This window comes from Entelurus aequoreus, linkage group LG11, assembly GCF_033978785.1.
Source record: "Entelurus aequoreus isolate RoL-2023_Sb linkage group LG11, RoL_Eaeq_v1.1, whole genome shotgun sequence".
Lineage (NCBI taxonomy): Eukaryota > Metazoa > Chordata > Actinopteri > Syngnathiformes > Syngnathidae > Entelurus > Entelurus aequoreus.
In genome coordinates, this window is record NC_084741.1 from 39,194,786 (window position 1) to 39,209,300 (window position 14,515).

Sequence of the window (14,515 nt, forward strand, 5' to 3'; positions counted from 1 at the left end):
TCACACGGAGCATTTCTGGTCGGGACGGGATTCGTTCAGAGGGATTCGAATAAAGAACCAACTCTTTTTCTTTACTATAGTGGTCTCGATAACGGGTACCGGTTCTCAAAAAGGGATTCGAGTCCGAGAACTCGGTTCTTTTCTTATCGAAAAACCGGGAAAACCGGTTTCGAGTATCATCCCTATGTAAAACCCACACTTTTGAAAACATCGAATTCATTAAAAGACCCTTTGTGTTAAAGTATGTATTTATTTACTTGAATGGACATCTTTTAGTCGGAAATGACACAATACACTGGAAAAGTGCTTTAAATTTTAATGAAATATATGTTAATTGTCTAAACCCCTTACTTGTTTTTAAAGAAATGTCTTTAAACACAGACTCTGGTAGTCATTTCTACCTCAAACTTGCCCATTCAACCTCAAACTTGCCCATTCAACTAATTAAAAAGTCCCAATTACTCTAACAATTTTAGTCCTAACTGGGAATGGGTATCGTTTACATTTGAACCAATATCAGTATCAAATCAGTTCTTTAAAAAATGGGACAGGTGCTTAAATGGTGCACAAACTGTATTATTTTTTTTTTAAATATGCTAAATAAATAAAAAACAATGCCCATTTATATTTTTATGGAGTTTTGTGATATTCAAGTTGAACAGACTAGTAATTCAAATAATTCAGTGATAAAAATTACACGATAACTAAGGAACACATTCAAAAATAAAAAGACAAATCTACAACAAATTGTCATAATTATTGCAGCAATACAGAACACAGAAAACGTGCAAAAAACAACTTGAGTTGTAATGTTTAATGCTCAAAATTCTAGGTGTTCCTGAATACAACCTTGCTTGCTGTAACCGTCATTGGTGCATATTGAGGAAGTACTGTGTTGATGTAGCTATTGACTGGGCTTGCGCTGCGGTGCTAACAATGCTATGAGAGTTGCTGTTGGAGCGTTAAGGTCGGCAATAAAGTTTAAAAAATAATGTCAGACTCTGTGTGCTTCTGTTAAGACGCTACATGACTTACAAGAATTTTACTTGCACAATCTCACCGCCAAGCACTTTTTGCAGCTGGCTGAGTCAGCAGCATTCACTCAGCATCGAAATCAGCACTGATAGCTTCTTCTTTTTTCGGTCCAGTTACTACCGTGTGACTATTCTTTGTCCTAACTGTATGTACAAGTATGTTGAACAAAAATAAACAAGTCCAGGCATTCACTTTACCTAACTGGCCAAGAGGTCATTTAAAATATATATAGGAAAATAAAAGAAAAGCTTTACCTGTGATTGTACTTTTATCAGTAAGCCCCAGCTCCACCCAGGGTTGAGCGTCACTCTTGCCTGCAGCCCAGAACAGCACCTCTTGTCTGGGATCCAAGTTTCTAATAGACCAGAACATTGTGTGTTCTTGGCTGTCTTTCTCCCAAAAAGATGAGGCGTTTAGACCGTACACCGCCAGGATGTTTTTACATTCTGCTGAGCAATCAAAGGAGAGGATAGATATTGGACGTTGTTCATTATTTCCTGAAATGTTTGGTATACATCCACTCTAGCTGGTCAGAAAACATTTGTCAACTGTAACACACTTCAGCTGGAATGAAAATGTACAACTTGAGGTTGTACCTTGGCTGAACACCAGCTTCTTCTCTGATAACGACCCCCTGTGGAAAGAAATGAATAGATCAGAAATCAGTGGAAACAATTTGGTGATGTATAAACACACAAATAGTGTAAATAACCGCAAGGTCTTACGAACGTTTTGGAGAGGATTCCATTGGAAAAGGTCGATTCGTAGAGAGTGAGGCTCCTACCACGGCTCACACTCACACGACCTCCAAGACTATCGGATGTAGCTCCAGCGTGCACAGCAGACTTACACAGGACTGACGTCTGTAGCAGAGATCAATCGATTAAACCTTGTGTAGTTCATCACCATACACATTTTATTACATATCTAGTGGAAAGACTTTCTCTACCGTTGGAATGGAATAATTTCAAGCAACTGAAAATGCATGGTGGTAGACAACCAAAACATATTCCACTGGGCATTCATAATTTCTTTTTGATGCTAAATATGTACGGCATATGACACAACTTCTTATACAATAGCATGAGCTGTGCACTGCGTTGTGTTTTTAATTTTTATAATTTGCAAATCACACGCTACCTCACTGGTTAGCATGACGTCACATTATTTGTGTAGCTATTACAATAACCCCCTTCAGACCCTGTAATGAAAAATCAATCAGGATTTACCATACGAGGAGCCAACTGTACTGCTTAGTTTTTTTAAATTAGTTTATGGACAGGTTGCACCATACATTATTCACAAGGCATCGATGGGTGCACCAGATTTAGTTAACTGCTCATTTTCATCTGTAGTCCTTAAAGAGGAACTGTACTTTTTTTGGAAGTTTGCCTATCACTCACAATCATTATGAAAGACATGACGACAGATGTTTTTTTTTTTTAATGCATTCTAACTCGTAAATAAACCTAAACGTAGCTCTGCTTGTGTACAGTCTTTTCATGGTCTTGTGCCAAAGTACATCTCTGACATGTTAGAACCATCTCAAGCTCTAAGAACCTCAGGGAGTAGTCTCCTGCTGGTGCCTAGAGTCAGGACTAAACATGGTGAAACTGTTTCAATTTCATGCACCTACAATTTGGAATAGTCTTCTTGAAGATGTGAGACAGGCCTCAACGTTGGTAATGTTCATATCCAGGCTGAAAACCCTTTTATTTAATTGTGCATATGACAACTGAGTGTATTTTATCTACACTTTTTGATTGATTTCAATTTTAATTGATTCTGACTGTTTTTATGATCGTATTTTCTGATTTTAATTTGAAATATTACATTTTTTGCATTCTTTTAATTTTCTGTAAAGCACTTGAATTGCGTTGTGTACGAATTGTGCTTTATAAATAAACTTGCGTTGCCTGAATAAAAATCAGCTCAGAGCGGATCCAATGGGAGGTCCTCTATTTCGCCCATAAAACCCAATAAATAACCATCCAAAAAGCGCCAACAATACCTCATTAAAATTTTGTGACTTGAATATTAACCAAGTAATAGTGATATTGTTATTTTAAGTGCTAAGCTATTTATAGCGGCGCCGTGATCACAAGCTTGTGTGCCAATGTTTACATGATCGACTGATGAGCTGCTTCCTTGATTCCTTGCTCGTCAAACCTTGTAGATCATAAATCATGCCTTTCACCTGGATAGTAGAAGGATGAGGACGTATTCTAACAAGTTGGTGCACCTTGACAGCTAATTTAGGCCCGGAAATGGCGAGAACGACACAGAAAGAGGCTTGGTTTCAACCCCCTTTTCTTCGCAAGGATTACAAATCATTCTTCATCTAAATGAGATTATATAAACATCCTAGCAGTCCGCATCCTAATGACAGCATATATCATACAGTAAGTAATGTTTTGTTTGTTGGCTCTCAAAGTCTGCAGTGAGCAGAAATCAGTGACGTTGTTAAAAAAAAAAAGCAAACGTTTTGATGCGTTTTTTAAAATTAATGCGCCGCATATGCTTAAAATGATCAAAATACGTGAATCCATCCATCCATCCATCTTCTTCCGCTTATCCGAGGTCGGGTCGCGGGGGAAGCAGCTTAAGCAGGGAAGCCCAGACTTCCCTCTCCCCAGCCACTTCGTCCAGCTCCTCCCGGGGGATCCCGAGGCGTTCCCAGGCCAGCCGGGAGACATAGTCTTCCCAACGTGTCCTGGGTCTTCCCTGTGGCCTCCTACCGGTCGGACGTGCCCTAAACACCTCCCTAGAGAGGCATTCGGGTGGCATCCTGACCAGATGCCCGAACCACCTCATCTGGCTCCTCTCAATGTGGAGGAGCAGCGGCTTTACTTTGAGCTCCCCCCGGATGGCAGAGCTTCTCACCCTATCTCTAAGGGAGAGCCCCGCCACCCGGCGGAGGAAACTCATTTCGGCCGCTTGTACCCGTGATCTTGTCCTTTCGGTCATAACCCAAAGCTCATGACCATAGGTGAGGATGGGAACGTAGATCGACCGGTAAATTGAGAGCTTTGCCTTCCGGCTCAGCTCCTTCTTCACCACAACGGATCGATACAGCGTCCGCATTACTGAAGACGCCGCACGGACCCGCCTGTCGATCTCACGATCCACTCTTCCCTCACTCGTGAACAAGACTTCGAGGTACTTGAACTCCTCCACTTGGGGTAGGGTCTCCTCTGCAACCCGGAGATGGCACTCCTCCCTTTTCCGGGCGAGAACCATGGATTCGGACTTGGAGGTGCTGATTCTCATCCCAGTCGCTTCACACTCAGCTGCGAACCGATCCAGCGAGAGCTGAAGATCCTGGCCAGATGAAGCCATCAGGACCACATCATCTGCAAAAAGCAGAGACCTAATCCTGCAGCCACCAAACCAGATCCCCTCAACGCCTTGACTGCGCCTAGAAACAGAATCGGTGACAAAGGGCAGCCTTGGCGGAGTCCAACCCTCACTGGAAACGTGTCCGACTTACTGCCGGCAATGCGGACCAAACTCTGGCACTGATCATACAGGGAGCGGACCGCCACAATCAGACAGTCCGATACCCCATACTCTCTGAGCACTCCCCACAGGACTTCCAGAGGGACACGGTCGAATGCCTTCTCCAAGTCCACAAAACACATGTAGACTGGTTGGGCAAACTCACATGCACCCTCAAGGACCCTGCCGAGAGTATAGAGCTGGTCCACAGTTCCACGACTAGGACGAAAACCACGCTGTTCCTCCTGAATCCGAGGTTCGACTATCCGGCGTAGCCTCCTCTCCAGCACACCTGAATAGACCTTACCGGGAAGGCTGAGGAGTGTGATCCCACGATAGTTAGAACACACCCTCCGGTTCCCCTTCTTAAAGAGAGGAACCACCACCCCGGTCTGCCAATCTAGAGGTACCGCCCCCGATGTCCACGCGATGCTGCAGAGTCTTGTCAACCAAGACAGCCCCACAGCATCCAGAGCCTTAAGGAACTCCGGGTGGATCTCATCCACCCCCGGGGCCTTGCCACCGCGGAGCTTTTTAACTACCTCAGCAACCTCAGCCCCAGAAATAGGAGAGCCCACCACAGATTCCCCAGGCACTGCTTCCTCATAGGAAGACGTGTTGGTGGGATTGAGGAGGTCTTCGAAGTATTCCCTCCACCGATCCACAACATCCGCAGTCGAGGTCAGCAGAACACCATCCTCACCGTACACGGTGTTGATAGTGCACTGCTTCCCCTTCCTGAGGTGGCGGCTGGTGGTCCAGAATCGCTTCGAAGCCGTCCGGAAGTCGTTTTCCATGGCTTCCCCGAACTCCTCCCATGTCCGAGTTTTTGCCTCCGCGACCGCCGAAGCCGCACACCGCTTGGCCTGTCGGTACCTGTCCGCTGCCTCAGGAGTCCTATGAGCCAAAAGAACCCGATAGGACTCCTTCTTCAGCTTGACGGCATCCCTCACCGCCGGTGTCCACCAACGGGTTCTAGGATTACCGCCACGACAGGCACCAACTACCTTGCGGCCACAGCTCCAATCAGCTGCCTCGACAATAGAGGTGCGGAACATGGTCCATTCGGACTCAATGTCCAGCACCTCCCTCGTGACATGTTCAAAGTTCTTCCGGAGGTGGGAATTGAAACTCTCTCTGACAGGAGACTCTGCCAGACGTTCCCAGCAAACCCTCACAATGCGTTTGGGCCTGCCAGGTCTGCCAGGCATCCTCCCCCACCATCGCAGCCAACTCACCACCAGGTGGTGATCGGTAGAAAGTTCCGCCCCTCTCTTCACCCGAGTGTCCAAAACACGAGGCCGCAAATCCGACGACACAACTACAAAGTCGATCATGGAACTGCGGCCTAGGGTGTCCTGGTGCCAAGTGCACATATGGACACCCTTATGTTTGAACATGGTGATCGTTATGGACAATCTGTGACGGGCACAAAAGTCCAATAACAAAACACCGCTCGGGTTCAGATCCGGGCAGCCATTCTTCCCAATCACGCCTCTCCAGGTTTCACTGTCGCTGCCAACATGAGCGTTGAAGTCCCCCAGTAGAACGAGGGAATCACCCGGGGGAGCACTCTCAAGTACTCCCTCGAGTGAATCCAAAAAGGGTGGGTACTCTGAGCAGCGGTTTGGCGCGTAAGCGCAAACCACAGTCAGGACCCGATCCCCCACCCGAAGGCGGAGGGAAGCTACCCTCTCGTCCACCGGGTTGAACTCCAACATGCAGGCTCTGAGCCGGGGGGAAACAAGAATTGCCACCCCAGCCCGTCGCCTCTCACTGCCGGCAACGCCAGAGTAGAAGAGAGTCCAGCCCCTCTCGAGAGAACTGGTTCCAGAGCCCTTGCTGTGCGTCAAAGTGAGTCCGACTATGTCTAGTCGGAACTTCTCCACCTCGCGCACTAGCTCAGGCTCCTTCCCCCCCAGCGAGGTGACGTTCCACGTCCCAAGAGCTAGCTTCTGTAGCCGAGGATCGGACCGCCAAGTGCCCTGCCTTCGGCTGCCGCCCAGCTCACATCGCACCCGACCTCTATGACCCCTGCTATGGGTGGTGAGCCCATTGGAGGGGGAACCCACGTTGCCTCTTCGGGCTGTGCCCGGCCGGGCCCCATGGGGACAGGCCCGGCCACCAGGCGCTCGCCATCGTGCCCCACCTCCGGGCCTGGCTCCAGAGGGGGGCCCCGGTGACCCGCGTCCGGGCGAGGGAAATCTGGGTCCATAGTTTTTATTTCTCATTGAGGTCTTCGAGCTGCTCTTTGTCTGATCCCTCACCTAGGACCAGTTTGTCTTGGGAGACCCTACCAGGGGGCATAAAGCCCCCGGACAAAATAGCTCCTAGGATCATTGGGACACGCAAACTCCTCTACCACGGTAAGGTGGCAGCTCAGAGAGGAGAAATACGTGAATAATACATTTTATTAGAAATGTGCCTGTTACTACATTACATAGAGTATATACTTACAGTATGTATATAAAACCTTAATGGAGGTGTTTGGATGTTTTTAAGGGCTTTATAGGAAGGCTCACATAGGCTCTATTGTAAGCAGACTTTTGATCGCATTTATTTATTCTTTAGAATGCATTAAAAAAACAACATTCTTTGTCATGTTTAATATATATATATCATAATGATTGTGAACAATAGGCAAATTTTCGAAAAAGTAGATGCAAACACGAAGCTTCATGAAAAAGTGATAAACAATAAATACGAACAACGAAAATTAGTAAGATACAAATATTAACATAATCACTCGCTGTACAATGTCTGTTCTCAAGACTTGCGTTTTCCATTCAAATGATGAATTCCGCATGTCTTCAATAAGTTAAAAAAAAGTGACACAAACAAGCGTCTTTTCCTGTCGATCGTTAGGATATCTCCGAGACTAAATTTAATTTCAAAGTTGACCGACTTCTCGGCTAATGGCCACAACTTTCTATTATATACAAGTATGAGGCATGATTTATAATATAGAATTAACTTTTATCAACTCAAAGGCGATGCAGCAGTTCACCGGCTCAGTATGCGTAAGCTAGTTACCGCTCTGTGATCAAGGCGCCGCTAAAAGTAGATCCTCGGCGCTAATACTTGGTTAATATGCATGTCATGGCATTTAATTTGAGTACTGGTTGTTTTTCAAAGTTTTTTGGAGGGCTTTATGGGCGAAATAGATGAATCTCATTAGCTACATTATTAGGCCGTGTAGTATGAGCTAAATATTACAAATTAGAATGCATATGAAAAAACATGTGTTCTTGTCTCACATAAGGATTGTGAATGATGGGCAACATTGTAAAAGTGCAGTTACCCCTTAATTTGAACATACAATATAAATTAAAAACAACAAATAATCTGCTTTGAAAAAGACATCTACTTGCATAGAAAACAATACAACACAAAACAGGAAACACTTACAAAAAAAACAACACATGAACTCTAACACATCGACACACCTCCTCTCAATTTCACCTGTTATTCAAAAGGAGACCTATGCAACGTAAAAGTCGTACAGTGCCTGTGCAAAGACGCCTAAAGTTTATAAAAATGCCCAAAGATTCAATGCATAATTAAAAGAATTACCATTTTTTTAGACTGCACCACAATACATGGTTGTGGTGTATATTTGATAGAATATACAGTATGCTCAACACCTGGAAATGTGTAATGTCTTTTAAATGGTGTTTACTTACATCTCTATATCCGTGATCAGGACCTCCCCAAACGTCACCCGCCACATTCTTACACCCGGCTGGACAGTAAACACTAAGGAAATAAAAGACTGATACGTGAGCAGTTAGTCATGCTTTCTACAAACACTCCAACGATGACAAACGTAGGAGGCCATTCACCAACCTCAACTGTAGTGAGCTAAAATGAGACCCCCGTTGTAAACAAGAGATGATATCTGCAATAGCAATGTAGACAGAGAAAATTAAAGGAAGGCATGGCAATCTAAGGGCTTACGTAATGAGCCGCCCCTCCTCCATCTTTACAACACAGGCTGTGTATGAGTGTTGTCCAAGTGTTGCTATATTCGGGGATGAGTGGCCGTCAGTGTTGAGATGAGCAAGGTCTTTGTTTTGCGCTGACTCTGTCATATTTCACGAGAACGGCGACTGGTTCTTGTGTGATCTCAGCTAACAGACGGAGGTTTGTGCGTGCAGACACGGGCTCAACTCCAGACACAGGAAGATGTCACAAACCAGTCAGGAGAAAACAGGAAACTGTGATACATAATGTACAGTCAAAGGGCCTCACCCAATCAGATTAAGCATGGACTGGTAAAAAACATATTCCCTATACTATATATATATATATATATATATATATATGCATATATATATGTATGTATGTATATATTGTGTAGTCGCGTATCATATTGCTTTTGTACAGGGAGCACCCAAGTGAGGTGATTGATAGTCCTTGTGTTGATGACGGCAAAGGAAAAGAATCAAGCCTCATTGAACAACATTGAACAGAAGCTGGAGGCCTCCCTGCATTCAGCCTGAGGGAAGTCTTGCTTTCCCAGCAAACACGCCGAAGCAAAGATAGCGACCGAGGGTGCATGCCAATAAGAGATGACTCACACATCCACAAACAACTGCATGCACACAAAATACACACACAGACTGATGTTGTATGGCAGTGAAATATAAGTATCCCCCTCCAAACCACATACGTGTCACATTTTATCACCCACATTTTCCTTATATAACGCCTATGATAACATAACGTAATACTATTGTAACTAGACATTGACGAACATAATGTGTCCCACCTGCCATCTTCTGTTGAGAGTTGATCAAATTGTCACTTTTTTAACGTTAAAAATACATTTTGGGCCTTATTGATATCAATACATTCAAATACAACTGTAGAATTACTCAATATATACAAATAATAGCTATGAATCCAATGACACCAAGTGGGATATGATTACCAGCAAGACAAACTGGTTGCAATAATAGTTACATGAAACCATACCTGGATATAGGTCTGTGGCATAAGTCAGTAGGAACCCTCGTCCAGACCGATGAGACATCGTCTTGAAGGTTATTGTTACTTCGTTGCTCGGAAGTGTCATATTCATCTGTGACGCATTAAGCTTCCCACAAACTGGACCTGTAAAGATGCAGATATACATGTAAAAATAGCAGTATGAATTTGTATTTGCTTCAAGGCTCCTACACAGGCCTATTCCATTTTCTAACTGCAGTTTTTGTTAAATTAGTCTGGAATTCATTATGACTACCGTATTTTACATCCTTACAAAATGTTCCTTGGATTGTGATTGTTTATGCCATCATTTAGTTTTGCATTTGCCAAAAAAAACACAACTTGTAACTATTGCTGGGGGGGGGGGGCAAACGGTGTATTCCTAACTAGAGGTCAAGTGAAAGCAGAGTGAAAATGCTGCAAACATGCACTGTTCTAGCTTGTGGAAATATTTCCAATAGGGATTTTTGTAAAGGCTATTACAGAGTTCCTGAGACAGTCCATCATAAAAAGGAAAAAAGATGTTGAAACAAACAAAAAACGCAGAGAGAGGTTGCTGCTGTGTGGCGCTCTTGTCGAGTGGAACGATCTGAACACCATCAAGTTTATAATGACTGCTTTGTTAATGTCTTTATGAATGTAAAAATAAACTGCAGTACAGCACCTGCAGTGCATCCAAAATGCTGCGACCCGAGTCCTGACAAGAACTAGGGAGTACGATCATATTAGTCCAGTGCTTAGGTCACTCACTGGCTTTCTGTTGTCAGAGAATAGACTTTAAAACAGATCTGCTTGTGTACAAGTCTTTTCACGGTCTTGTGCTAAAGTACATCTCTGGCATGTTATAACCATATGAACCATCTCGATCTCTGAAAACCTCAGGGAGTGGTCTCCTGCTGGGGCCCAGAGTCAGGACCAAACATGGTGAAACTGCTTTTCAGTTGTATGCTCCTAAAATCTGGAATAGTCTTCCTGAAGATGTGAGACGGGCCTCAACGTTGGCAATGTTTAAATCCTGGCTGAATACACTTACCGTATTTAATTGTGCATATGACATCTGAAAGAATTTTATCTACATCATTTAATAGATTTTTTATTAATCATGATTGTTTTTATGATGATTGTATTTTCTAATTTTAATTATAATTATTTTTCCTCGTTTTATTTTCTGTAGGGCACTTTGAATTGCCTTGTTTACGAATTGTGCGCTATAAATAAAATTGCCTTTCCTTGCCTGTAAAAGTATGTTCATTAATTCATATGCTTTTCTTATTCTCAATATGCTTATATGTTAGCAGTTTTCCAGCATTCTGTAATTGGTACATTGAATGGTTTCATGTGGTGTTAAGTGCAAATAGTGCAATGTTCAGCAAAAAAAATAGATGAGTATTAATTACATATCCCACATGTCACAGCCCTTACCTCTGACCTAGATGGCATATAAATAACATACTGTATTTTGAGATGGAACATTAACTTAACACTGTTAAACTAACTGCAGAATAGTTGACTTGCAACAATAAAGCAACTGCAAAAGCTAATATTTTGTATTTATTATATATTAGGGGTGCTCAAAAAATCCATTCACATCCAAATTGCGATTTTTGTTCATTCTGATTCTAAATTGATTCGTAATTTCGAAAATGTATTTAAAACTTTTTTTTTTTAACACAATTTTGGATTAAAAACATTAAACAATTATTGATATTATTATTGATACTGTTGCATTTGTAGATTTTTAGCTTGCCTTTTTTTAGCATGTTATTTAATAAGTACTGTGTTTGTATGTCTTCTCATTGCTTTATACATTTCTATCCTAAGTATTGTAAAGCTGGAAAAAACTTTTTTAGGCCAACACCATGCGTATAAGTCGCAGGTCAGCAGCCAAGAGGAGCTTTTGTAACCTATTACCTGTTTTGAATATGTTTTATCATAATTTCAATATTTAAAGCAAATTGCTTGACAACACTGTTAACTAAGACTGCACAGCATCAATCAACGTACATAGAATATATACAGTATTTACCCATGCATGACAGAGTCCAACATTGTCTTTCATGGCTTAATTTGTGAACCCAACCCGATGTAAAGAAATTACCTGCCTCCATACTTTTGTATTTCTTGAACACCTTGCAAGTGTAGAAGGAAGTAATCAGATCAACATTCACTTTGGGGATGTTGAATCTTTTAAATTTAAGTATTTCTTCTTAGGAGTGTATGGATCCACTCTTTCACTTTCAGTTTGTTTGTATAGGCTTCCAAGCCTTTCAAATACTCTGAACTAGAGCTACGTGTGCCCCTCAAGTCAAAACCAGTAAGTACCTCTAGGCCACATGCTTGCAAAACCCAGTACTACTAACTTGGCAAACTATCAATCCTTTTATGTGGTAATTTGCTATGCATACAGTATGTGGGGCCATACATCGCATGTGAAATGTTCAGACGCTTAAATCAGATCGAGATTCGTTCCCATGGCATCATGTTTACTGGGATCAAGAAACGATGCATTCGTACAAAACCTTACCTCCTTTTTATTAAGATTTTAGATAATTCCCCACTGATTTTCACAAATGAAAATAAAACAAAAAAACGGGTGTCCTGGCTTATCCACTCCTATTTGATTTTAGGGATTCCACAGCATTCTCATTTTAATACAGTGTAGCATCGAAATACACATTTTCTAATCCAACAGTAAATTAAGTGGCTTCGGCTCACACTATTCACATACTTTGTGTACCATAGCGCATTAATAGTAAAAAGTGGCGTAGCCTCGACTGTCACTGCTTGTAGGAACATTAACCCAACAGGGAGACAAGCGCATTAAATTCATGACTCAGCTAGTATGGAACCCATTAACAAACACATTTGGCAATGTAACAGTGCAGTGCATTTATCATCAATTTCTCAATTGTTATTTTTGACATAAGGCTAATTTTGTATGCCCCCGGGACACGACTTCATGTGTTGGGAGTTAGCTGTAACATCAGTGTGTCAACGGATTGGTATGCCCTGCATCTATTGTTGTGAGGGGTGTCACCATTAGCACTTGAAACTGCTGAGATAAAAAAGAGAGGTTAAAACATGGATTTACATGGAAGTAAATATGATTACCTAGATAAGGCAATCCACTTTTATCTAAGATGATGAGAGAGCCATTATTGCAGCCTGTACTACTCTCAATGTTGAAATCCCCAAAAAAGAGTAGCAGCGTCCGCCCTTCTGGCACATGAAGCTTCCACTGGCACCAAGTGTTACTCGGGTAAGTGCCTGGGTAGTTCTGAGAGGCCAAGGTGCCTGATTCTGGTCCAAGTAGTGTATGTCCACAGCCATTACCTGAAACCATACACGAAAAACTGTTGACAAACGATTATATTACCGAGTGGAAAAGTAGAAATGCCTGGATGAAGTCGACCACAACGTATCCCACCAGCCTAGACGTTATCTGTATTCTCCTCATGAAAAACGTGCAATTGAGGTGTAGTGCTAGGGCGTCCAAATTGCAGCCTGGGGTCCATTGTTGGCCTGCAGCTCTTTTTTTCAACCTATTACAAAAATGTTGATGTATTATTAATAAGATATATCATTACACTAATCACTATTTGCTTTGTCACCTACAACACAAAAGCTACAATAGATGAAGAAAATGTTTTCATCAAATAGCTTAGCATATATTGACCTACATTTGACTGGTTTTAGCATATTTTATAGTATGTACAAAATGTATCGAATCATGAATAATTAAATATATAAGTCTATCTGTACAAGTTAGTATATCTATAAGAGTAATATCATTATTAAAATATACTAGCATTTGGCCACAACTGCCAAATGTTTGGATTATCCATCCATCCATGCATCCACTTCCGCTTATCCGAAGTCAAGTCGCGGGGGCAGCAGCCTAAGCAGAGAAGCCTAGATTCCCCTTTCCCCTCTACTTTGTTTTTCATTACTCAATAGTATACTTTATAATTCATTTCAAAAGGAAATTCATGTAGCTGTCTGTATTTTTAAGTTAAACTAAAACTAGCCAAAACTGGAGTATAAATATTGTTTTTCTTCTTTTCCCAAAATATGATCCCTTTTTACTGATATGTTCTAGACAAGTGAGCCTCAAACTGTGGTACCGCTAGTGGTATGTGGGCTCTATCTAGTGGTACGCCGAATATTTGATCCATTATTAAAGTACAGTTTTTTATTTTCTTATATTGAGACACTTGTGATTTAGGGCTATATAAATAAACATTGATTGATTGATTGATAGATATATTCAAAGACAGTGTTACTGTTCAAAATGTGTGTAATGTTACAGTGGCCAAAAAACTAAATATACTTGGTAAATAAAACCTCTGCCTTAATTAATGAATACCTAGGCCTACTACGCTACTGTATTTGAATGTTGGTCATTATGGTGGCACTTGAAGAGCCAAATGTTTTCTGAGGTAGTACTTGGTGAAAAAAGTTTGAAAACTACTGTTCTGGATAGGGATGTCCGATAATGGCTTTTTGCCGATATCCGATATTCCGATATTGTCCAACTCTTTAATTACCGATACCGATATCAACCGATACCGATATCAACCGATATCTGCAGTCGTGGAATTAACACATTATTATGCCTAATTTGTACAACCATGTATGGTGAAGATAAGGTACTTTAAAAAAATAAAATAAAAAATAAGATAACTAAATTAAAAACATTTTCTTGAATAAAAAAGAAAGTAAAACAATATAAAAACAGTTACATAGAAACTAGTAATTAATGAAAATAAGTAAAATTAACTGTTAAAGGTTAGTACTATTAGTGGACCAGCAGCACGCACAATCATGTGTGCTTACAGACTGTATCCCTTGCAGACTGTATTGATATATATTGATATATAATGTAGGAACCAGAATATTGATAACAGAAAGAAATGGGGGGAGGGAGGTTTTTTGGGTTGGTGCACTAATTGTAAGTGTATCTTGTGTTTTTTATGTTGATTTAATAAAAAAA

At 41.6% G+C, this 14,515-nt stretch overlaps 2 protein-coding genes across 8 annotated transcripts in view; one reads left to right on the forward strand and one right to left on the reverse strand.

The window, feature by feature from the left end:
- Positions 1–14,515, reverse strand: part of si:dkey-34d22.1 (discoidin, CUB and LCCL domain-containing protein 1) — a 32,209-nt gene that overhangs the window by 13,926 nt on the left and 3,768 nt on the right. The window contains exons 2-8 of one of the 3 annotated variants that reach the window (XM_062063235.1): positions 12,634–12,855; positions 9,511–9,648; positions 8,380–8,431; positions 8,217–8,289; positions 1,765–1,898; positions 1,632–1,669; positions 1,290–1,481 (exon numbers count right to left, since the gene is read on the reverse strand). In XM_062063235.1, the coding sequence (XP_061919219.1) occupies positions 1,290–1,481; positions 1,632–1,669; positions 1,765–1,898; positions 8,217–8,289; positions 8,380–8,431; positions 9,511–9,648; positions 12,634–12,855 (849 nt within the window). Of the gene's footprint in view, positions 1–1,289; positions 1,485–1,631; positions 1,670–1,764; positions 1,899–8,216; positions 8,290–8,379; positions 8,432–9,510; positions 9,649–12,633; positions 12,856–14,515 lie in introns of all 3 variants that reach the window. The other 2 variants (XM_062063234.1, XM_062063236.1) reach the window with 2 other exon arrangements.
- The window catches only part of LOC133660104 (glucocorticoid modulatory element-binding protein 1-like), a 54,166-nt gene that overhangs the window by 7,945 nt on the left and 31,706 nt on the right, over positions 1–14,515 (forward strand). The gene's annotated exons all lie outside the window — the stretch shown is intronic.